The sequence below is a fragment of the Mus caroli genome, unplaced genomic scaffold, assembly GCF_978045245.1.
Source record: "Mus caroli unplaced genomic scaffold, Mus_caroli_1 scaffold_20, whole genome shotgun sequence".
Taxonomy (NCBI): Eukaryota; Metazoa; Chordata; class Mammalia; order Rodentia; family Muridae; genus Mus; species Mus caroli.
In genome coordinates, this window is record NW_028227275.1 from 52490737 (window position 1) to 52516888 (window position 26152).

The following is a 26152-nucleotide window of genomic DNA, read 5'->3' on the forward strand; positions in this document are numbered from 1 at the left end:
GCAATAGAAAACACAGATTAACATTCCTCCAAACTCAGAAATAAACCATAAAATAAAGAATGCTTCTGAGAAGAATATTGTAAAATATTATCAAGAACAGTCACAGTCTGTCCAGGTTGTCAATAGGCAGGACAGGAATATAAGAATTACAATGATTCAAATTTTAAGAGTGGCTTGGGAAAGACAGGCTGAAATTCAAAATGAAAGTCTTCTATGGTCTAAAAATAAATACATGTAAACCATGAATATATAGAAAGGGAAGTGGGAGAAATAGGTGTATTTATCCATTAAGGTATATTTAGTTTCAAATTTTCAAAAGAATTTCTTATTTCAATTGAAATGTATTTTTTTCTATTACCAGAAAGCATTTTACCCTAGAAAAGATATAACCTGCAAAAAAAAAAAGGAAAGGAGAAAATCCAGTCCTGTCCTCTCTCCTGCTCAGTCATTGGCTGGTCAACTCTTATTGACAAATCAGAGACTAAATGGGGAGCAATGCTTATGCAACATTGAAGCAGAAGATACTTAGAATAAGCATTACAATGCCCTGTCTAGATTGCAACTAGATATGGGGACAGAGAAATCAACTTTTGAATAATACAAGGATAATCTTTACACGGTATACAATAAAAATTATGCCTACAAGGTTCAGCTACATAGTAAGTTTGAGGCCAGACTGTAATGCATGAAACCATCTCAATTTCTTTTTAATTGGAGCAAATTCAAACTCCTCTCTATAGCAAAGCCACTCTTAGGGCCTCACATTGTCAGAGACCATCCCGTGAGAAAACGAACCCTTCACAATCTCCCTAACAGGCCAAATGGCCTCGTGCTAGGAGCTGGTTATCACTCCCTCCTCCCTATTCCCTTCCTGGCACTTGAGGCTGTAAAAGCTGAATTATAGTCCCCTCTTCCTGAACTCCCATACCATCCAAGGACATGAGTTACGCCTGAGCCCAGCCTGACAACCAAGGCTGTCAAGGAGAATCTATGTTCCGGAGATAAGATGCAGAGTGCCCGCTGCCTGGCGCCTGACTTCGGCCCTCATGTCAGCAGATGCCCACTTCTTTGTTCTTTGTAAAATTCCCCCTCGACCCCTCCCTATTCCCCGAGATGTATGCTTTAAAACAAGGCACCTCAGCCTAATAAACGAGACCTTGATAGGAAATTTCTCTACTTGGTCTCCTGTTTCTCCTTCTCTTCCTCCAATTTCCTTCCAGGTTTGCGGTCCCCCTTGCACCCATGAATAACTGAATCCCACGGTATGGGATATCACATTCTGATGTAAAGTCTCTCGAAGAAAGAGAAAGGGGTGAAGACATCACTAGCTGGAAAGCACAGAATACAGTGGAAGGAGGTAGGCAGGCAACCAAGACTGGGTAATACCAGACCTGATGCTCTGGTTTCCAGAATCAAAGGCTAGTCCCTTCTCCAACATCTCTTTTGCATAAGATCTTTCTTCAAGCAGAAATCTCTAATTATGCAGCAAATAAACACAATAAATGAAACCCACCCCAATGAGGACAAGTCAAATCTACTCAAACCTTGCTAATGCAAAGGAACCAACCAGTCACTGGTTTTGGTAGACACTCAGAAGCAGGCAAACGGGCAGGAAAGGTCTCTATGGGGAAACAGGCTGTGTCCTGTTTAGATGCTCTTGGCCTAGGGAAGCTAGGGATAGGCTAACTAGAAAGGATGGCCCTTTGTGATGGTTAGGAGAAACATGCAACTTTTCTCTAGTTGGTGGTAAGATGGAAACAAGAAAAAATATTAGGTCCTGACCATTTGTAGCCATCTTTATTGTGGTTTATTGAGGTCTACAGAACTAATGGTTGGGAAGTCTTACACGAGGTCAGCCCTTCTCATTAACATATGAGCCTGGGTTGCCCCAGCTTAAAGAGAAAAGGACTTGCAAAATGAAAGTCTATCTTTGACACCAACTCATCTAGCCAATAAACAGTACAAAGCAATTGATAACGAAAGTAAAATATTGCTTCAGTAAATCTAAAATTAGAAAACAAAGGTTGTGCGAAAAAAACAAACTCATAATTCAAGAAAAATTACTTTACATAATAAAGCAGGGCATTCTTCCTATGTGTCACTGCTACAGAAACCTGTAGATGCCACGCCTGGCATCTGTTCTCCCTCTTTGACTATTAGAACAAAACTAGAATCTAGGATTCCTTTGGTGAATACGAAGTATTTGGTCTTCTACCCCTGCCGCCACAACTGCTGGAAGCAAGGAAAGAAGAAATGTCAACAAACAGAAGGCACTGAGAGATGAAGGGATTTAGAGCTGGAATCCCTAGACTTAGAGAAGAGGAGCTGGGATTTCCGGGCTCTCAGAGCGTCTAATGAACAGAACCTGTCAAGTTAGAGACAGTTGTATACTTTATTTTCCTCTCTTCCGAAAGATTGATGGGGAACTTAAGGGGAAAAGGTTTTAATGTAGCATTCTAACTAGCAAGACTTAAGAGCATGCGATAATTTCAAGGCAAAGGAGACGAAAGGTCCTGCGTGCTACTAGGGAGGTCGAAGAGTTCTAAGCAATGTTATTCTAGATCTGAAGGCTGGTGCGCAGCGCTAGGGACCCCGGGGCTTTACGGTAACTCGGCAGCGCCCTGGCCCCCACCCTCGTGCGCAAGCGCGGAACCGTTGCCTGCAGAGCGGTTGCAGGCGGAGCGGTTTGCTGCCTGGTGGCTTGGCCAGTTTGACATCATGGCGTGCGCCCGCGGTTCCGTGGCGCAGCCAGTCCGAGGTATGGGAAAAATACAAGAACAAAAATGTAGGATTTACCAAAGACGAGGAGCTCAGGTCCGAAGGACATGGGGAAGGCCAATCCTCAGGGTACCCCTGACCCTCGGTGGAGGGAACTGGAACAGAGAGCACAGACCCCGGGAAACTGAGGCACAGAGAGATTCCTGGGAGGAGGGCTGGAGCTCTGATACATGCGACCTCAGTACTGGCGCCGAAATAGAGGCTGGTGTTCTCTGGGGAAACTGAGGCTGAGGGGTAGCGCTGTGGCACAAGCGCAGGCTCGGAGTCTTGACACCAGGCTTTCTGAGCCACAGATGCCCCAGGCTCTGCCCCGGGACTCGGAGTGGGAGGAATGCTGGGAGGCTCGGGTCGCTTTGGTTTTTTGTGACAAAATTCTCACCGAGCGGGGGGGGGGGGGGGGGGCGGGACACGACAAAATGGAAACAACTTTGACGCTGCTGCTCACTTGAGTTGGTTCCCTTGGATCGGTTCAAAATGACACTCGCCTCTTCCTGATGCCTAGCCCCCATCGAGGTGGTGGTAGTCCATGGTGGCGGAGCAAGCAACATCTCAGCCAACCGGAAAGAGCTGGTACGCGAGGGCATCGCCAGAGCGGCAACCGAGGGCTACAAAATCCTCAAGGCGGGAGGGAGCGCGGTAGATGCTGTGGAAGGAGCCGTGACTGTCCTGGAAAACGACCCGGAGTTCAACGCAGGTAAATTATGCTTGCCGAGTGAATAATGCCAAATCGGAGCAAGCTCCTGTCCACACCGACGCGGTATCCGTCAGTCTGACCGGCTTTGTGGTCAAATAATACTCTAGAGCAAGATGCAGTACTGAATTTCCTCATTTTGCCCTAAGCAACTTGTTTTGAGAATTTTTTTTTAAGTCTGTTAATTCACCTTTTATATAGCCTGTCCCCTAAGAATTCAATACTAAAAGCCAGGCATCTTGCTGGAGGTCCCTCCATAGCCTGAAACACGCCATCTTCAAGCCTCAGCCTTCCAAGTGCTGGCTTTACAGGTGTAGACTTTTGGTATTTGTGGGTCTTGAGGTAGACTCTACATACCGTAAAATGTAGCCATTTCGGCTTTGAGACCTGTGTGTACATTCCCTCCCTCTACCCCTCTGCATCTATGTGTTTTCTCTGCCTCACCCAAATTAGGCTCAAAAATCTTGAAACAGATGCTGGGAGAATCTTTTATTATAATATCCAGTCCCTGCTAAACGGTAAAGTCACCAATCATCTTCTGACCAGAAAATTGATTCTGGATACTCTAGGTGGAGATTGATCATTTTACAGACCAAGCCCTAAGTGGGAAATTGAGATTTACAGCCCCTCTCATCTTCTGGAAGAGAAAAAGGGGCCCCCACAATGAAGCAATCCAAAAACTATCCCTGAATTTTGGGGGTTTGGGGAAAACCTCCAAACAGGTGAGTATGGTCGTATGCCAGTCCCAGCTCCACAGCAAAAATGGACCCCGCCGTACCCAGCGCCCTTCCAGACCCTGCCCGGTGTTTGTTCATCTCAGTGTTGAACTGCCTCCTTTATATGACACACTAGTAATACATCAGAGTCTGTGAACTGCTCTAGAAAAGGAAGCCCTAGCAGGAGATTGGCTGGCAGTTGTCTGGCAGAAATTATAGAGAAGGTACTGTTTCAAAATTGGCATCTGAAGTAAGGAAACATTCTTGTGGGAATAAACCCCTTAGCCAGTGGGATCAGACTCTTCAAGGCAGCTAGTGTCAGAAGGGGAGGGGACTCCCACATCACTGTCAGAAGGGAGGTGCTGAGAGAAGCCCTAGAGCTCTTTCCCACTCCTTCCTTCAGAAGAAATGAGTTTGTGTTTCCTAAAAGTCATAGAAATGCAATCAGAGTGAATTATTTTGTGTTTGACCATGTTCTAGGATAATAATTGTCATAGTTAATGTGTCTACAAGACCCAGGTAGCAGTGGTCTAACTTACTCTCTAGTGCTATAAAGTAAGCATAATTATTTTGCTTATCCATCAGAACACTGCCGATTAATTTACTGGGCAAACATTCATTTCTTTTGTTTTAAAATAGAAACCCTAAGATCTTAAAATTAAAATGCTTTTTAGAACTGTACCACCCGCCCACCATCTGTCTTGGGAAAAAAGTTTCAGGATATCTTAACCAATTAACCATCACATATTTATTTACCCAGAGGATCTTAGCAGAGGCTGCTGAGATACTGGGATACCTCAGCTGGAAACAGCAAATGGGAAAGACAGAGTCCAGGCAGATATTCTGCTGTTACCAGTCCCACTTCGGCCGCTCAACCTCTTGATCTCCTTCTTTTCAGCATCACTCATCTTTAGGTATCTGGAAGTGGGAGACAAGCAGAGAGACAGCCTTGGGGAGCTGTTTTTTCTGTCTCCTTGACTTTGTTAGGCACTCTGATACTTATTGAAAAATCTTGTAAATTAATCTGTCTATGGATTGAGACATTTCAGTTCAGTTTCATGGATGCTTCTAGACTTCCAAACAGACTAGACTTCCAGAACCTTTCCTTGAAGAGGCTGGTTCAATTAGGTCTCTGGTGACCTCTAACCTAAAAGGATCCCTCCTGTGATGGTCTACAGCCTAACAGGGTCCCTCCTCCACACTAGCTAAGGGAGTGCAGATCAGGGAACGTCTGCAGTTGCTCCCCAAGGTTGCCTCACTGTGGGTCTCCCACTTCCAGATGCCTAAAGATGAGTAGCCTGGACTCTGTCTTTTCCATCTGCTGTTTCCAGCCGAGGTCAGTAGAAACAATATCCCAGTGGCCTCTGCTAAGATCGTTTGGGTAATTATTTGGAATCTTCAAAAACCTAACACTGGGTTCTGATAAGAGTTCCATGACCCTAATTAGCATATGTAAACCTTACCTTTGTGTATGTGAAAATGTCATCTGTGTTTCTATTCATGTTTGAATGTGAACTTGATTTTATATTCAGAACTTGTTCCTTAATACTTAGTTCATTGAAAAGTAACATTAAATAACACTGTAAAATTAAGCTTCTAGATGTCTATGCTAGATTTATTTTTATTTTTGTTTTATTTATTTACTTATTTATTTGAGATGGAGTCTGGCATTTTCCATAGCTGGCCTCAAAACTCCTAAGGCTCAAATGATCTTCTCACCTAAGCCTCCTGAGTAGCTGGAACTACAGGCACAGGCCACCACACTCAACTTAAAAATATTCTTTAAAGATTAACTTAAATGGGCAACTAACTAGTTACCCTTTGCACTCACAGGAGTTAAGCTGTAATTACTAATGCTTTACTTTTGCTACAATTTGGTTTGCTAACATATCAGAGCCTTTGAGATAACAAGATTGTTTTCCTTATCTGCTTTTCAATTCCTTGCAAGTAAAGGAATTTAGTCTACAATAAAGATTAACTTAACATTTGTAAGTCTTTGACATCTATAAGATAAAAGTCTTCCGTGGAAACTCACAACTGTAACTCCACTTCTCAGTGGTTCCGATCCTTTTTCTGACCTCTGAGGACACCGGCATGCATAAGGTGGACATATACACATACAGGCAAACACTCATACTCATAAAGTACAAATAAAAATACAAAACAAAGAATAGGCTGCTACATATTACAGGGCCAGATATTCCGTGAGTAAAGAAAGAGAGACGCTGTTTTTTCCTACATATTTTTCCATTGATAAATGCAGAACATTGAAAATTGGCATACACTTTGAAGCACACAAAATTGTATTCATAACAAATTTATCTAAAATTATTAGAAGATAACCAACATGAAAATGTTTATGAATCGGGGCTAAGAATTGATTTTCTTGCTCTTGTTTTGAAACCTCCGGGTGATTCTGAGGTGTTGTCAAATTTAGAAGTCTCTATCAGAGTCCCATATATTTGTTTTGTTTGTTTTTTAAGATTTGTTGTTGTTATTATTATTATTTATTATTATTATATGTAAGTACACTGTAGCTATCTTTAGACACACCAGAAGAGGGTGTCAGATCTCATTATGGATGGTTGTGAGCCACCATGTGGTTGCTGAGATTTGAACTCAGGACCTTTGAAAGAGCTGTCAGTGCTCTTAACCACTGAGCCATCTCACCAGCACCCATACAGTTTTAATGATGTTTTAATCCCATATATTTACATGCAAAAATCTCTTCTTCCCAATGTATAGTTCTGCCTGTATCAAACATATGGTGTAATAACCACTGCTTCAGTGAAGATGTGAAAAAGTCCTGTGGTCCCACAGCCCTTTGAGGCTGTGCTTCATGCAGCCCTAGACTCCACTAGCAACGGTTTTCTATGCCTGTAGTTTTGCCTTTGCCATTGTCACAATGGAACCTTATGAGTTGGTAACCTTGTGATTGTTGCATGTGGGCTCTGCTTACATAGCCACAGGGATCAATGACTGCACCCTTTTAGAGCTCACAGTATTCTGATAGCAGGTGTGCTCATCACAGACAAAGGGAGCTCAACAGACTTGCTTAAAACCTGAATTTTTACATTTTTTATTCAAATTGTGTGGCTCTTGAGATGACTTTGGAGATGACAATATTGTATTACAGTATCAAAGGCTGGACCCTCCGGGTAGATGTACCACCACTTGTAGCAAGCTGTTCACCAGCTGAACACAGACCACCTGCCAAGGCATTAAATCACCTCTGTAAACACAGTGGAGGTTTTTTTTTTTTTTTTTACTTGAACACAAGCTTTACTTCTCAGGCACTCGAGAAAGGTTGTAGTTTCATATGATAAGAGTATATTTAACTTAAGTATACTAGGAACTTACAGACTCTTGATTGTGAGCGCCTTCTTCCCTTTCCTGGAGCACACAAACACACTGATGGGTTTTGTTCTGTTTTGTTTTGTCTTTTACTTTAGCTGGCCTAATAATCAAAGTAGACCTGTGATTTAGTGCTAATCCACACTTCCCAAAATGGCTAATGATGTTAAATACTTGTTGGGGGTCAGGGTGGGCAGTATCTATTCAACCAAACCCTTTGTCTATTTTCATTAGATTATTTTTCTTTTCTTCTGAAGAGTTCTGGGGGTTCTTTTTATATAAATATAAAAGGTATAAATTTCTCATCAAACATATGGATGTGATCAGCATATGTTTCCTCCCAACTCTGGCTTTATCTGTTCTGTTTCTTGTGAATGTCTTTCTAAGAATATGAATAAGCTAGAAAACGCAGTTATTAGATAGTGACTTATTGACTTCTTTAGTGGTTCGTTTATAGCACTGCCTGCACTGCCTGTTTGCCAAGCATGACCTCACGTGTTGCCTGGAACAGAATGACCTGGAGAATTAGCTGAAACAGTGAATTGTTGTCCTTAACAACCTGTTGGCTGCCATGCTTGCCTCTGTAAAAAAAATCTCACTTATTTGCCCACCCCCACCTTGTGGGCTTTTTTTCCCCATTAAATTATTTACTGTGGTTTTTATAGTTTAAAATGAAAATACAATCTGAGCCTGAGAGGGAGGCCTTTCAGGATCTGTCCTGGCCTCAGTCCACCAGTGTCACCTCCTCTCTTCCACTCTCAGTGATATTAGAATGCTTACTCCAGAAAGAGCCCCTCATCATGTGCATGTTCTTGATTGTATAGAAACACAGTGTATCCATCTTCGTTGTTGTGGTAACAAATGCACTTTCTGTCATAGCTTAAAGAATATTTGCCTAAACATTTTCTTTTTGGTTATCTTCTAAAATTTTAGATAGATTTTGGTCATGAATAAAATTTTGTGTGCTTCAAAGTGTATATGAAGTTCCAATGTTCTGTACAAATTATTGGAAAAGTTATATAGGAAAAAAATTCTTTCCCTTTCTATATTTCTGGAACACTCTATCCCCGCTAATATGTAGCAAAGTTTGGTTGGTTGTTTTTGTTTGGTTTTTCCTGTGTTTTTTTTTTTATGTGTGTATGAGTGTTTGCCTGCATGTATATTTGTGCACTTCATGTATGCCTGGTGCCTTCAGAGGTCAGAAGAAGGTGTTGGACCACCTAGGAATGACGTTTATAGACAGTGGTGAGCCACCATAAAAATGTTAGAAATTGAACCTGGATCCTTTGCAGTAGTCAGTGCTCTTAACCACAGAGCCTTCTCTCCAAACTGAAGCAAGATTTGTTTTGTTTTGTTTTTTCTTTTGTTTTTTGTTTTTCTGTTATTTCTTTAACTTCTTATTGATTCTTTGTGAATTTCGCATCATGCACCTTAATCCCACTCATCTCCCTGTTCCTTCATATCCATCCACCCTTTGCCCTTGTGACCTCTCCCCAAAAGAAAATAAAAAACAAAAATGAAATAAAATTAAAAATAAAAATAAAAAACTCATCTTGTTGTGAAAGCTGTAGTGTGTTACAGTGTGTCCCACAGTATACCCTTTTGTCCTAACATCTTCACTTGCAAATGTTCATTTCAGTGAGTCACTGGTCTGGTTCAAGGCCTCTGGCTTCTGCTACACCATCAATACTAGATCCTCACTGGGATTCTTCTAAGATATCCTGTTATTACCCTGTGCCATAGGGATTCTGCAGCTTTGCATCTTCAAGACCAGCTCCTTCATGTGCTCTAGCAGTTCAGAGATAAGGTGGATGTTTAGGTGAGCCAACTCAAAGCAGGATCTGGGCCCGGGTGGTAGCTGAGTTGGTCAGCCTGCTAGCTCTCCCACACCCACAGCACCAGAATGAGCTCTCTAGCACTGCCCCAACTAAGTCACCCAATGCCAAAGCTAGCAAGGGGCAGGGCTAGCTCTCTTACTTTCCAGCACCCCCACATCTCACTCCCTGTCTTACACCCTCCCCAACCAGGGCCAGCTCTACTGTGCTGCCCAGAGCGAGATGCAGGACCCAGCTCTCCCAAGTGCCACAGCCAGTTAGGATCGGGGCCAACTCTGCACAGCCCTTAGACATCAACACTGTCCCAGTAACATCCCAGACCAGGAATGTCCACACCCAGACATAACCCTCACAGCACACAGGCCAGGACTTCCCCCAGGGCCTCAGGTAGCAGGGCAGGCTACTCACATCAGGCTATTCCTCTCCACCCTTGAGTCTCTAGCACCATCTCTCTTCATAATGCTTAAACCTGTCAGCTTCTCTCTCTATTGTCTCTCCACCACAAACTTGTACATTGTAGGGGCTCCCTCCACTCCACTTGTGCTTCATGGTATGGTGGTAGTCAGGCAGCCTCTAAGTGTCCTCCACCAGCCCTCAGCATGTGACGTGAAGCAGGATTTATTGCCACCAGTTCTCTAACACTCTGGGTCCCAATCACATGTCCTAAAATTCAACTGTGACTCTACCTCAGTGATTCACAACCTCAGACGTCACATATCAGATATTCTACATATCAAGTATTTACATTAAGATTCATAACAATAGCAAAAGTAGTTATGACATAGCAATGAAATCATTTTATGGTTAGGGGTCACCACAACATGAGGAACTGTTAATAGGTTACAGCATTAGGAAGTCTGAAAACCACTGACCCACCTGGAGTTCGTATAGACTCTACACATATTAACAGCTCAATTTTACAAGACTTGCCCCTACTTCAAACGTGAATCACCAATATGAGTCCCTGGATTATTCATACTTCTACCCAGTATGGCTACAAACTGGGCTTCCTATATTGCCCTGCTAAGGTTCAGTCATTTTTCTGATGACTGAAGAAATTCATGGAAATTCTTACTTGTATTTGCTCATTGATTTATAAAGTAAATAATGAAAAATAGTAATGATCAGCTAAGCCAGGCATGGTGAGGCACAGCTTTAATCCCAGCATTCTGAGTCAGAGGCAGGTGGATCTCTGTGGATCAGAGGCCAGCCTGGTCTACACAGTGAGCTCCAGGACATCTAGAGTTATGTACAAAAACCCTGTCTCAAAATAAATAAATAAACAAACAAACAAACAGATCAGCCACATAAGAAGGTAAGGCTTTGTCCGTCTGACACTTATCTACCAGGACTGAAATTAAGTCCTGCCCCTGAGTCTGCAGGTTCCTTTCTTGCTTGGTGCCACATGCAAATAAGCAAACAGTTGTGGGGGTAGGTAGGAGAGTTGAAAGATCAATGAGTGTAGAAAGAAACTTCATGCTCTAGAGGCATGGTTCTTCCTGAGGAAAAGTCCTGATGGGCTTTTACTAAGGCTAGACTAGGGTATGGGGCAATGCATACTGTCTGGTTCAAGGCCTCTGGCTTCTGCTACACCATCAATACTGGATCCTCACTAGGACTCCTCTAGGATATCCTGTTATTACCCCTGCGTCATAGGGATCCTGAAGCTTTGAATCTGCGGGACCATTTCTACATTCATTTTCACAGAGAAAGGGAGATCTTCAGGAACCAGGCTGCCACTTCTTGTCTTCCTAATTTGGACATGGTTCCATCTGCTGTGGCACCTAAGGGTGTATATTTTCATCTTCAGAAGATTATAATGATGCCAAGGTCACCTGGAATATCACATGATGTCTAGCTAGTCTTGATGTGATGGCATAACTGCTGGGAGTATATTGTCAGCATACAGGCTTTTAACTTGTGCAAGCCTGCAGCATAGCTAATTGACAACAGGACACCACACCGCATCCCACGTGCCCGTCAGAGCAGCCAGTAAACTTTGGGGAACATATTTACCAGCTTCTGATAGAGGAACAGACTGCTGATGTGTCTGCTAAAATCGTTTTATCATTTGTTTTTAGTGTTTTCCCCTGATTATAAGGTTTCATAAGTTACTTATATATTCTAGACAGATATCTTTTATTACATATATTACATATATTTGATCTGTAGATATTTTCTCCCAATTGGGCCAAAAAATAAAGCACACTGCCTTTCAATGAGTTCATTTAGAATATTTATATTTTATGCAACTACTGATAAGGGCTTATGTTTGGGGGTTTATTTACCCTCGTTTTTCTGTTTGTTGTTTATTCCTCTGTCTAAGTTACTTGAGCATTTGTTTTAGAAGTCTTTTTTACTTTATCAACAGCATTGAGTATATATCTTTGTGCAAAATTTGAGGACTTTGCCCTAGAGATTGTTCTATGTATATAACTAACCATTATCTAATAAGAAAGCATTTTAGCAATGAAGACAAAATGTAGAGTTCTTACCCTTCTGTGATTAGTTGTGGTAAGATAAGTTCCACCTTACAGTTGTTTTCAATTTTCCTTTCTATGAACACTGGAAACAACTTCAGGATCTTATCACTTTTGTAACAACCACCAAACATAAACTGAGACAGTAAAGAGGAAAAGGCAAGCCCACTGTGTTGAGGGGTCTGCTTAAACCCAACATAACTCAAACACCAGGTCAATGCAAATGACAAAAATTTATTGTAATCAAGATGCTATTGATGGCCTTCTGGTCTGGGCCAGTGCCCTGAGCAAACCTTGGCACGAACTCTGCAGCGAGTCCCACAATACTCAGAGGAAGCTTCACTCCCAGGTGCTCTAACATGTCCAGGACTACAGGATCACAGGTTCACAGGAGCTTGGTCACACCAGGATCTCAGGGTCCCAGAGGCAGCTTGACTCCCAGGACCACTAACACACCCAAGATCTCGGGATCACAGGATCCTAGAATCACAGATCACAGAGAAAGCTGAACTCTGAGGAGTTCTGACACAACCAGGATCACAGAAAAGACAGGCCCCAGTCAGATAATAGCAAGGGCAGGTAGCACTAGAGATAGCCAGATGGTGGGAGGCAAGTGTAAGAACATAAGCAACAGAAACCAAAATTACTTGGCATAATCAGAACACAATTCTCCCACCATAGTATGACCTGGGTACACCATCACACCAGAAAAGCAAGATTTGGGTCTAAATTAACTTCTCATGATGGTGATAGAGTACTTTAAGAAGGTCATAACTCCCTTAAAGAAATACAGGAGAACATAGGTAAACAGCTAGAAGCCCTTACAGAGGGAACACAAAAATTCCTCAAAGAATTACAGGAAAACACAATCAAAGGGGTGAAGGAAATGAACAAAACCATCCAAGATCTAAGAATGGAAATAGAAACAATAAAGAAATCACAAAAGGAGACAACCCTGGAGTTAGAAAACCTAGGAAAGATATCAGGAGTCATAGATGCAAGCATCACCAACAGAATACAAAAGATAGAAGAGAGAATCTCAGGTGCATAGAAAACATTGACACAACAGTCAAAGAAAATGCAAAAAGCAAAAAACTCCTAACCCAAAACATCCAGGAAATCCAGGACACAATGAGAAGATCAATCCTAAGGATAATAGGTATAGAAGAGAGTGAAGAGTCCCAACTTAAAGGGCCAGTAAATATCTTCAAAATTATAGAAGAAAACTTCCCTTAACTAAAGAAAGAGATGCCCATGAACATACAAGAAGCCTACAGAACTCCAAATTGGGCCAGAAAAGAAATTCCTCTCATCACATAATAATCAAAACACCAAATGCACTAAACAAAGAATATTAAAACAGTAAGGGAAAAAGGTCAAGTAACATATAAAGGCAGACCTATCAGAATTACGCCAGACTTCTCTCCAGAGACTAGGAAAGCTAGAAGATCCTGGGCAGATGTCATACAGACACTAAGAGAACACAAATGCCAGCCCAGGCTACTATACCCAGAAAAACTCTCAGTTACCATAGAGGGAGAAACCAAGATATTCCATGACAAAACCAAATTTACAAAATATCTTTCTACAAATATAGTCCTACAAAGGATAATAGATGGAAACCTCCAACACAAGGAGGGAAACTACACCCTAGAAAAAGTAAGAAAGTAACCTTTCAACAAACCCCAAAGAAGATAGCCACACAACAAAAATAACAGAAAGTAACAATCATTTTTCCTTAATATTTCTTAACATCAATGGACTCAATTCCACTTTTCCTTAATATTTCTTAACATCAATGGACTCAATTCCCCAAAAAAGACATAGACTAACAGACTGCATATGTAAACAGGACCCAGCATTTTGCAACATACAGGAAACACACCTCAGTGACAAAGAAAGACACTACCTCAGAGTAAAAGGTTGGAAAACCTTTTTCCAAGCAAATGGTCCCAAGAAACAAGCTGGAGTAGCCATTCTAATATCAAATAAAATCAACTTTCAACCAAAAGTCATCAAAAAAGATAAGGAAGGACACGTAATACTGGTCAAAAGAAAAATCTACCAAGATGAACTCTCAATTCTGAACATCTATGCTCCAAATTCAAGGGCACCCACATTCATAAAAGAAACTTTACTAAAACTCAAAGTACACATCCCACCCCACACAATAAGAGTGAGAGAATTCAACACCTCACTCTCAGCAATGGAAACAGAAACTAAACAGAGACAGTGAAACTAACAGAAGTTATGTACCAAATGGATCTAACAGATATTTATAAAACATTTCATTCCTAAAGCAAAAGAATATACCTTCTTCTCAGCACCTCATGGTACCTTCTTCTCAGCACCTCACGGTACCTTCTCCAAAACTGAACATATAATTGGTCACAAAAATGGGCCTCAACAGATACAAGAAAATTGAAGTAATCCCATGCACCCTATCAGATCACCATGGACTAAGGCTGGTCTTAAATTCCAACAATAACAACAGAAAGCACACATACACATGGAAACTGAACAACGCTCTACTCAATGATAACTTGGTCAAGGAAAAAATAAAGAAATTAAAGGCTTTTTAGAATTTAATGAAAATGAAGACACATCATACCAAAATTTATGAGATACAATGAAAGCAGTGGTAGGAGGAAAACTCATAGCTCTGAGTGCTTCCAAAAAGAAACTGAAGAGAGCTTACACTAGCAGCCTGACAGCACACCTGAAAGCTCTAGAACAAAAAGACGCAAATACACCCAAGAGGAGTAGACAGCAGGAAATAATCAAAATCAGGGCTGAAATCAACCAAATAGAAACAAAAAGAACTATACAAAGAATCAACAAAACCAGGAGCTGGTTTTTTGAGACAATCAACAAGATAGATAGACCTTAGGCAGACTAACCTGAAGGCACAGTGACAGAATCCAAATTAATAAAATCAGAAATGAAAAGGGAGACATAACAAAATATATCTTAAAATAATCATTCTGTTGAATATTAAGTTGAAAATATTAAAATCATGTTCTACAAACATCACGGAAATATTATTGATAGTTTTTCTCACTGTGCTTGAAATTAGCGTTTTCTTAATGTTTAACTTCAAAGAGTTTTTGCTAGTTTGAAATTTTTAAAATATACTTACTGATAAAATAATTTCTCTCCTAGAAACACTGATAATCTTTTTAAAGTAAACTGATTGTTAGACAATGTACACAGATATAGTTTTTAAATACTCTCTCACTACAGGTGGTATCATATAAGGGCTTTTGAATATATCTCTTAATGGTTCATTTTTAATATTTTATATGCTCTTTTACTATGCTTACCTCCCAAAGAATATTTTGTATGTTTTGAAACAATTTAGTATTCAACATTAGATATAGAATCCTTAGTTATGGATAGTATTAAATATTCATTAGTGATATTTTAGGGTATGTAAGGATATGAATATAAAGTTGGACAATTTTTATGTATTATTTGATTCTCAAAATACTCAATATTAATATGTTTGATGTATAAAATGAATTTAAATAATAAAAAACTTAAGAAAAAAAAGATGCTACTGATGGATCAGGGTTGCAGAATGGCCTCAGGAGCTGAACTACAACCCTGAAAGGACTTTGTTCAGCATATTTAAAAAATGAACTCACAGAGCAAGGGGGAGCAGGGTGGGCTGTAGCACTGTCCAATCACATTTTGATGTAAGGGGTTTAGCAAGGGAGTTTTCCATCAATCAGGATAGGAGTAGGTTCCGGAGCCTGGGAACATGAACTTAGTTTGACTCTGCCAGCAAGATGGAGAAGTTGTCCTTGAGATGTCTGGATTCAGACAACTATTTCCTCATAATAGAATATGTTCAGATATGGGGAAGTCCCCAGCTTCCCCAGGGCCTGGGACCTTGAATTTAGTTTTTCCCTATGTTAAGTAGAGTCTGAAAATGAAATGGTAATTCTTAGAATACGTTTTTTCTGTTTGTTCCAAATGTGGCTGTATTTGCCTATGTTTTCACTCTCTGGAGCTGGGTCTCCCATCCTGGTTGTGCAGGATTCCTCCTGTTGCTGCCTCTCTGCTTCAGTGCCTCTCTTAGCCTTTCTACTGAGTTCCGTCCTCTGGCAGCAGATTCTGTTTTCCTCCATCTGTACTAAGCCTCAATGTTTGTACCCATGTTGTGTCCCCACAAAATTCTAATGCTGAACCCAGGATGCCCCACTGTGCCAGTGTCTGGAGATAGAGCCACTAAGGAAATTGTTCACATTGGGTGAGGGCATGGCACAAAGGTCTGCTCTAATTGGATTAGTATTCTTACAAAAAGAATCAAAGGGACTAGAGAGATTGCTCAATGATTAGAGCACTGGCTCTCTTCCAGAGGACCTGAGTTTGATTCTTAGCACCACATGGCCCTTCACAACTGTCTACAGACACTCCAGATTCAGGGGTCTCACAACCTCTTCTGTCTTTCAAGGCCACCAGGCACATTCTTGGTACACAGACATACATGCAGAAAAACACACACACACATAAAATATTTTTTTTAAGCTGGGGATGGCTCCTCTAATAAAGTGCTCAATTGTGAGGACCTAAATTTGGATCCCTAGAACCTACACTAATCCACAATAGACCATATCTGTAATATCAGAACTCCTATAATACAATGGGAGGTGGAGACAGGAGAATCAGCAGATGCTCATAGGCCAAACAGCCTAGTGTGCACAGTGGTAAACACTTGACTTGTCTAAAACAAGATGGAAGGTGAGAACAGACACCCAAAGTGGTCCGCTGGCCTCCACAGCTGTACACAATGCCCTCACTCATAAGAACACACACACACAAGGGTGTGAACACACACAAAAGGGTGGTGGCACACGCCTTTAATCCCAACACTGGGGAGGCAGAGGCAGGCGGATTTCTGAGTTCCAGGCCAGCCTGGTCTACAAAGTGAGTTCCAGGACAGCCAGGGCTATAGAGAAACCCTGTCTCAAAAAAAAAAAAAAAAGAACACACACAAAGTCATTAATTGACTAGAGTTTACTCTACCCATGTGACACAAGGAGAGACCACTAGAATGCATAGTGAAATGGTAACTCCATGCCTACAAGCCAAAGTCAGAAAAATGTCAACCTTTTAGGCACTTCGACTTTGAGCTTTTCAGTCTACAGATTGAGAAACAACTTTTTGTTGCGTAAGCAACCCAGTCTGGGTTGTCTTGTTGTAGCAGCCCAAACAGACTAGCACAGTCTAGACTTCATAAGCACATATGAACGGTATTTTGTTAGACATAGAATTCCGATTTGAGAGTTCTTTTCTTTCAGCCCTTGGAAAATGCTGTACCTCTTTCTGGCCTCCATGGTTTCTGCTGAGAAATCCTTTGTCATTATAATTGGTTTTCCCCGATAGGTAAGGTGTCATTTCTTTCTTGCTACTTTCAAGCAAGACTGTTTTTCCAGTGCTTGGGATTGAACCCTTGCAAAGCACTCTACTATCCCCGGCCCCTCAAGACATTTTTATATTGATTATGAAGTCTTACTGTGAATTTCTTTGTATTTAATAGTATTAGGAGTTTGCTCAGCCTCTTGAATATGTAGATTTAGACCGTTTGCCATCTTTTCCTCGAATGCTTTTTAGCCCTAGGCTTTCCCTCCCTCTCTCCCTTTAGGGCTCCAGTAGATTAGGTGTTAGATCTTTTGTTAGTTGTCAGTGGCTCTGAAGGCCATCCTCACCTAGCTTACCCCTCTCTACTTTGTACCACTTGTTCAGTTTGGACAATATCTTTATCCTTTCTCTTAAGTGTTCTTTCTTATCAATTCATACCAGTTGCAGATTAAGGAAGTTTTCTGTGTCATTTGCTTATGAAACAATACTACTGGTTTTTGTATATTGATTTAATCTCTTTGGTTGCTGTGAAAAGAAGCAAAGATGAGGTTACTTTTATAACAAATTTATTTTTATTATATGTGAGAGAGTACTGGGTGACTGTGTGTGTGTATGTGTATGCTTGCATGCATGCATATGTGTGTGTGTGTTGAGAGAGAGAGAGAGAGAATGATACACATGTACCATGGCATGTGAGTACAAGTCAGAGGACAGTTTTCAGGGTCAGTTCTTCCACTGTGGGTTCTAGAAATAGGAATGGACCTTGGCTCCTGTGGCTTACATGGGAAATGGTTTCACCAATGAGTCATCCTGCCTGGCCTGGATTGTTTTTAAACTGAAATTTTGGGTTGTTTGTTTTTTAAGCTTTTATTAGCAGATGGTAATTAAGCATAATAACATGTTGCATTTTGACATTTTCATGCCTGTTTATATATTTTAATCATTTACTCCCATTACCTTCTCTCTTCCCTCTCCAACTTCCCCTAATCCTCCTCTTCCCACCCCCTGCCCCCTGCCTCCTGCCCTCTGTTTTTATATCCTTTTGTCTTCATACTTTGTTTTCTTTGTGGGGTCAAACTCTCACTGTGCAGTTCAAGCTGGTCTGGAACTCATTGTGCAACCCAGGTTGGCTTCTAGTGTGTAGTCCTCCTGTGCCAGCCTCATAGGCGCCAAGGTTACATGAGGTTACACATATCTGCCAACACATCAGCCCATAGTGTATCCAATATAATATGGAGGCTAGGCCATTCAATGGTATGACTCAGTAGGAGTAATGAGAGCAAGCATCCTTGTTGGTTGCTAGCTACAGAGACGCACTAGGGCTCTCACCATAAAGTATGATATTGCCTGTAGGATTTTATAAATGACCTTTATTGGATTGAGAAAAAATATACTCATATAAGACATTCATATTCATGAAGGTGGAGCACTCTGACCCACCTATTAGGCCCACCTCTTAAAGGTTCCCCTACAGCAATGTTACAGTCCTGGGGACCTGTAGGAGAGACCATAGCCAAACCAATAGGCACCGAGTCAGATGTGTTTGTTGGATGTTCCTCTACAGTAGAACAGAAGGTGTGTTGAAAGAGGTAAGTTGGTAGAAAATCTGGAGTCTTTAATAAATTTTTCACTCTTGCTTTTCAACTTCTTCTTGGACTAGGTTATGGGTCTGTCCTGAATGTAAACGGTGATATTGAGATGGATGCTAGTATCATGGATGGGAAGGACCTGTCTGCAGGTGCAGTGTCTGCCGTGCGCTGTATCGCAAATCCCGTTAAACTTGCACGGCTTGTTATGGAAAAGGTACGTGTGCTGGAAGCAGTGCTTCCTGAGAAACTGCCACTGCTAGACTTCCGAGTGAACAGGCCAGACTGTGAACAGTGCTGGAGATCGCTGTTCTCCAAACAAACATAATGCCACTGGAGTCAACCATGGCTGTGGTCCTATTAGGACTAGCTGGGTGACACATGCTGACTTTGTTATCTCCTGTCCTTCTTAGGCAGTCTGGGGACACAGCTCAGTGACAGATCACCTACCTAGGGTTCACCAAGTCTCTGAGGTTGACCACCAACACAGAGAAAAAAAAGGGGAGGATCCAGTTCAATTTTCACTTTGGGGGCCTTCCTTTTAACACTAGAAATATAGTAGCTATTTCCATTCCATAGAACAGGTATATATGTATTTTTTAAGTAAAAAGAAATGCAAATATATATATGTGTGTGTGTGTGTAAAAAAAAAATGCAACCTTTTCTGTCCCTTCCTACCCCGGCTTAGACACCTCATTGCTTTCTGACTGGCCATGGTGCAGAGAAATTTGCAGAAAACATGGGGATTCCACAGGTCCCTGTAGAAAAACTGATAACTGAGAGAACCAAGAAGCACCTGGAGAAAGAGAAGCTTGAGAAGGGAGCACAGAAAGCTGACTGCCCTAAGTAAGTTCCAGATGACACCCAGACTTTTGCAGTTAGAGCAGCTGGACAGTTTGGCAGTGTCCCCTCACCTGTATTCCCTGAGGAACTGGAACTCTGTGGGAGGAGAGCAAGTCTACTTCACCTTAACTCTGCCCTGACTCAGACCTCCTGTGTGGGTAAGAGGCCAGCCTGGCAGGGCTCCTCTCTCGCACAGTTAAACAGAATATTGCTAGACAGGCTTGGAGGCACACACACACATGATTTCAGCCATGAGGAGGGAGAGAGAGAGAGAGAGAGAGAGAGAGAGAGAGAGAGAGAGAGAGAGAGAGAGCAGGTTTCAAGACAGCCTGAACTGTAGAGTGAGACCCTAGCTCAAAAACGTAATAATTCAGTAGGGTACAGGAGCTCACAATGGCATAGAATTCAGTCTTGTAACACTACTGAGTCCCTAGTTTACCAGACACCAACGTTCAAATAAATAGGCAGAGTATATATATTCAGATTAGATATACATACATACACACACATATGTATTTATACACATATATTTATGTATATATACACACACATATGTCTGTGTGTGTGTGTGTGTGTTTCCCTTTCCTACAGAATCAGTTTTGCTGGGTCTGAGGCAGAGAGGCCAGGCAGGTATAATACGAAAGTCTCTGAGATAATAATCTGATGCCTTTCCAGATTATGAGATTGGAGATAGTAACACACTATTATTCTTCTACTTGCTCTGAAATAGGATTTTGCTATATACCCAGGCTAAGCCTGGAATTTTCCTCCTCCTCAGTTTCCCAGACTCTAGGACTTAAGACTTTTATTTCTGTAGACTGCAGTCAGGGAGTGAGGCTGCTGGATCAGCACCTTGTGCTTATTTTCAAAGCTGGCTCCTATTGCTTTCTGAAAGTTGTGTATGAGCTGGGGGTGTGGTTCAGTGGTAGAGTGCATGCTTAGTGCGTGCATAAAGCCCTGGGCTCGATGCCCAGCACTAAACAAAAAGACCCCTCTAATCATACAGCTGCACCAGGCAGTACTGCTCTTAGGTGTAAATAAGTGGCCTCTTCCCCTGGATTCTGCAACTTAGAGAGGTCAGAAAAGTTAATTATAGAATGCATGGGTCACCTTTGGCACTCAGAATTGGCTCAGCATGACTGATAACCCTGGCCTCTGTTCCTCTCACTAACACTGTGAGTCTCCAAAAAGAAAAGGCTTTTTTGCCTCTCTCAGCCCAAAGACTGGCTGTGCAGCTGCCACCATCAGAAATGAATACTTTTGGGTAATGTGGAAAGATACAAACACCAGGACTTAGGTAAGGTGGGGGGGGTGCCTAAAAAGTAACTTTTAGAGTACTTAGACCATGAAGCACTTACATCACGTTCCCTTGAAGTGGCAACAGTCCACGTCTTTGCCTCCACCTTCTAAAGGTAGCCAGTGAATTAGGGCCATCTCTGAAAGGGTTAAATTTGCCCGTGTGTCCATCTCAATAAGAAGCACTTAAACTGTTTAATTTTTTTTTCTGGTAGCTACAACAAACGTGAAAGAAACATTTAAAATGAGTAAATTTTTGTGATAGGGTCTCACTATGTAGCCTTGACTAGCTTGGAACTCCTTCTGTATACCAAGCCAACCTCAGACTCAGAGATCCACCTGCCTCTGCCTCTGCCTCTCCCTCCTGCCAGCTGGGAAGGATGTATTCTTTAAGGTAGAAATGTAAAGAGCCATATAGAAATCTGCCTGCTAGTGACATGTAAAGTAAGAAACATTGTTTTCTTTTTTTTTTTTTTTACTTGTTAACCTAGATGTTTATTCAATACACATGAACTTTATTGCCCACAGTTAGAACAGTGTAGAATTTGTAAACCAGTGAACAGAATCTTTATGCAAATAAGATATCAAAATATAAGAAAGAAAGATGAAAAGTGTGCTACTGTCAACTTTTTTGGTGGGGGTGCATGTATTCATGAACTGAGTTTGACTGAAGAAATGTAAGTCCCAGGACAGAAAATGTATGACATGATTTATTGCACCTATGTGAGTACTTGATAAACTAAATTCCTGCTAAATTATGTGGGCAAAGGGAAAAATGAACATAATAACAGAGACATGTAAAGTAAGAAACATTGTTTTCTTGAGTCCAGAATCTTAACATATAATATGGTACTTAAGGGACAGTGTTGCTTAGGGGCTGTTTCTCATCTTCATTATCTTCCCTTTTCTGCTTATTTTTGACAGAAACTCAGGAACTGTGGGTGCTGTTGCCTTAGACTGCAGAGGAAACTTGGCTTACGCAACCTCTACTGGGGGGATTGTCAATAAAATGGTTGGCCGAGTTGGAGACTCACCTTGCATAGGTAGGACTAAGAGGTAGTTCATGCTCTGCCCTTGCCATTCATGTCATCAGATTCACACCCTTTCCTGTGTCACTTCCTCTGCCCTCTTGGTGACAGCTTCTAGGAGTGGCATTTGGGTTGGAAGAGGGTTGTTGGGGACCACTGCTCTGAGGTATTCACTTCTAATAGGCACATCAGTTTCCCATGGATTACATTTTAGGGACACCTTGGGAGAGGAAGTGAAAGAGAGGATGCTAAAGTTGTCCCAGGCTGCTGCAGCCATACCTGTCTTCTCTGTAGCCCCAGTTTCAGGGTCCTCAGGCTCACTTGCAGAGGCTAAATATAAATACATAGTGCCTCTCCCCAGACATGGATCACATTAACAATGTAAAAACAAACAACTGAAAACTAGGGCTAGAGTGATGACTCGGGGGAAATATTTGCTGTGCACATATATGACCCTGAGTTTGGATCCCCAGCACCCATGTAAATGCCTTGTGCAGCACTGTGCATCTGTTACCCAACCCTGGGAGAGGCAGAAATGAGTGGACCATCAGTGCTTGCTAGCCAGCTAGTATAGCTAAATAAGCCAACTCCAGGCTCAGTGAAAGACCATCTCTCCAAAACTAAAGATGCTGGAAATATATCTCTCCTCTCTACATGCGCCCTGCACACACACACACACACACACACACAAACACAGAGGTGGAACTGAGAATATTTACAGGTACTACATATGAGTAACACACTCCTACAGACTGATATGGCTCTCATATCCACATCAAGCACAAAGCAAGAAGCAGCATGCAGGAGTGCATCGTTTGCTCTGGGCAGATTTGCACTTTCTTGCAGGACTTCCCACAGACCCCTTCAGCTGAATGACCTTTCAAGAAAAGCTAAATTGTTCATCTGCCCAAAGGAGAAGCTTATACTTTTAGCAGAAAACTTGACTTTTTATATATGCTGTGCTTCTCTTGGTGATAATTTCCACTCTTGACAGCTCTTTGTACCCTGTACAGTAATGGTCTTGAAGAAAATTCTTGGAGCCTCTTTAAAAATCAGAGACCTGCCTGTTGAGGTGGTGTAGCACTCGGAGGCAGAGGTCTGACTCCTATGAAACACTCACCTTTTTTCTCCTTAGCAAAATCCCTGCCAAAATGTGGCTGCTCAGTAGTACAGCCTCCATACAGCTGGGATCTGACCAGGCCCCAGAGCCAGGTGGAGTCAGAGCCTAGGAATTAGGTTCAGGCTTTGTGAGTTCTCATGGTAAAGTATTGAGAAGAAAAAAAAAATCTATGGCCTGAATTCCCAGAAGCCCCTACATTGATTGTGGGTACCAAATGTGCTTATCATCTTGACCTTTCTGATAAGCATTCCCCAGGAAGGGTCACCTGTCCTAGGACATTCCATAGGTGACACTAGGTACACAGTAACATCTCCTCTGCAGTGCAGTTACCATCCTGAAAAATGGGGGTGCCCACACCAGGAAACATGGGTCACCCAGGCCTTTTATTACGCTAAAGGAACTGCAAAGAAAATGAAGTCCTGGCTGCTTCCAAATAGTAGGGCCTTATTGATGCTAGTTCACCACAGAGCAACAGCTTGAAGGGTAAAGCCACCTTCTCCTATTGTAAGACTTTGTAATCCTTACCTAGCCTCAATTCTCCCAAAATCAGAACCATGGAGTTACCTGCTTTCAAACAGCCTGGGAAACAATAACACTCAGCTGAGAGCTGCCCTTCTAAGACCGTCCCCCAATACCCAGCATTGTTAAATAAGGCAAATGTCAATATGATGCTTCTACACCAATTAGAACAGGGTAAAGGTGAAGCCTGCCAGGCTGTGGAACTCTCAGACTGGTGGCTCTGTGTGAACAGATCAGGAATAATGGAGAGATGACTGTAGGATTGCTTAGTCTAAGACTACGGGAGAAATATCAAAGTCACTCTCTTCGACAGATAGAATTGTTTTGAAGTCACCATGGTGTACATAGAGGTTTGTTTACAGGTATGCTTTTGTACACTTGTGCATCCCCAGATCATGAATATGGCTCTGATCTGTCCATACCTCTAAGATACAATACTGTGAAACATAAGCCTTGTGTTTAACTTTTCGACTGTTGTTGCTCCGTTATAACCAATCACCTTTTTTGAGCAGGAGCTGGAGGTTACGCAGATAACAACCTTGGAGCCGTTTCAACCACAGGCCATGGGGAAAGTATCCTGAAGGTGAATCTGGCCAGACTTGCCCTCTTCCATGTAGAACAAGGTATGTAGGCTATAAAACAAGTGCATAGCTAGTGAAGACAAGGTAGATAGATGGTTTTTGACTGCTGCCAGGGTAGTGTTTGGAAACACACTTGTCACAGACACTGCCCCAAGGTTGTTCACATTCCTAACACCTGGTAGGTTCTGGACTCAACCTTTAAAATACTGTTCTGGAATACTGTCCTCTGAGCTCAGGAAATGTCTCTGTATGTAAGAGTACTTGCTGAACAATCATGGTTCAAAGCCCAAGGACATATTAAAAAGTGTAGCTGTGCGGGTGCCTATAGCTACCTCAGCACTGTGGAGGTAGAGACAGGAGAATCACCTGGATTTGCCGGGTGACAGTATGTGGGGAAGGGATGGGAGGAGCGGCAAGTTCCAGGCTCAGTGAGAAACCCTGTCTCAAGGGATGAAAGCAGAACAGAATGGAGTGGGGCATGTGGTGTCCTGGCTTTATGCATGTGTGTGAGCATACACATGAGCACATACACAATTCCTGTCTGCTGTTCTCTTTCACATCATAGAAGACAAAGCCATAGAGACCATGGTCAATCCTTGACCATGGATATAAGAGGGAAGATGTCTCTGTCCCAGTAAGGAGCTGAAGCATGCAAATTGTATTGCTTTGCTGGTCAATGTGAGCAGATACCTGTCAAGAAGCCCCTTAAGGAGGTTTGTTTGGCCCACAGTGTGAAGGAGTATGGTCCTTCATGATGGAGAAGGCACAGTGGCGGGCAGCTTTATGGCAGGGGAATGCACAGGAGTTACTTGCTCATATCTCAGTGGACCAGGAAACAGACAGTACAGGGAGCAGGGCTGGTCCCCACCCCTTCCCCAGAAGTCCTGTTTCTCCAGTGAAGCCCACTCATATCTCACAGTGTCCCAAAGCAGGGGCATAGCTGGGTCCAGGTATCCAAACAAGGGAGCCTCTGAAAGTTATCATGTGCTGTTTCTCAATCTCTCCTTTTCTTCTCAGGAAAGACCGTAGAGGAGGCTGCTGAGTTGGCATTGGGTTATATGAAGTCAAAGCTCAAAGGTCTAGGTGGCCTCATCTTGGTCAACAAAACAGGAGACTGGGTGGCAAAGTGGACCTCTGCCTCCATGCCCTGGGCAGCGGTGAAGAATGGCAAGCTGCAGGCCGGCATTGACCTCTGTGAAACCAAGACAAGGGACCTACCTTGCTAGCCTGGACGTGAAGCTGAGCTACCTGGTGTGAAGACCTAACTTAATCAATTAGATGTAGACATGGAAAACTTACGCAGTCTGTCCCTCCTTTTGTTGCCTTGATCAGTAAGTCAATGAATGCTTGGTTGAGGGTCGGGTTCTGAAGCGATGAGAGATGCCTGCCTGTATTAAGACCAGGGAAAATGGAAGCCTTGAGGAGCCTACATCTCCATCATGTAAGGCTAGAAAGGAGCTGTTAGATTTTGACCCACAGAACCGCCTCTGAGCTGTAGAAGTGCCATTTGGATTGGGAGACTGGCACTTTGCAGAGGCTAGGCTAGGGGAGTGTGGGAAGAAGGACTGAAAAAAAAAGTGTAAAAAGACCCAAGTCCAGGTGAAGCTCAAAATGTTACAGAGTTCATTCTTAGTCACAAGAACACTGGACAAGATGTTCAAGAAGGTTCTCTTTGTCTGTGAGGGGCAAAAAGCTCAAACTTCTCCAACAGATATCTGGGCACTTGAAGAGTCTCCCTTGCTGCCCAAGCTGTAGACTATTGGAGTTTCTTAATGTCTGGGATTTTTCTTGGCTCCCAAAAGCCAGCCCCACCTGAACCAGCCCCAGTTGTCCTCACTGGGGCTTGATAGGGCACATGACATTTCCAGCCTCTCCACCATCGGGGTGGCAGATGGCTGGAGAGTTAACACTGTGAGTCACTAAGGAGTAGCTGCCAGTGCTTTAGGACAGTTCCAAGC

At 42.3% G+C, this 26152-nt stretch overlaps 1 protein-coding gene across 1 annotated transcript; it reads left to right on the forward strand.

Moving 5' to 3' along the window:
• Positions 1-2640: 2640 nt before the first annotated feature.
• Positions 2641-25492, forward strand: Asrgl1 (asparaginase and isoaspartyl peptidase 1). Its single transcript, XM_021152268.2, has 7 exons — positions 2641-2758; positions 3281-3472; positions 18882-19024; positions 19496-19653; positions 21871-21989; positions 24126-24236; positions 25212-25492. The coding sequence occupies exons 1-7, from the start codon at positions 2719-2721 to the stop codon at positions 25418-25420; spliced, it is 972 nt and encodes a 323-aa protein (XP_021007927.1). The 5' UTR covers positions 2641-2718; the 3' UTR covers positions 25421-25492.
• Positions 25493-26152: the final 660 nt, after the last annotated feature.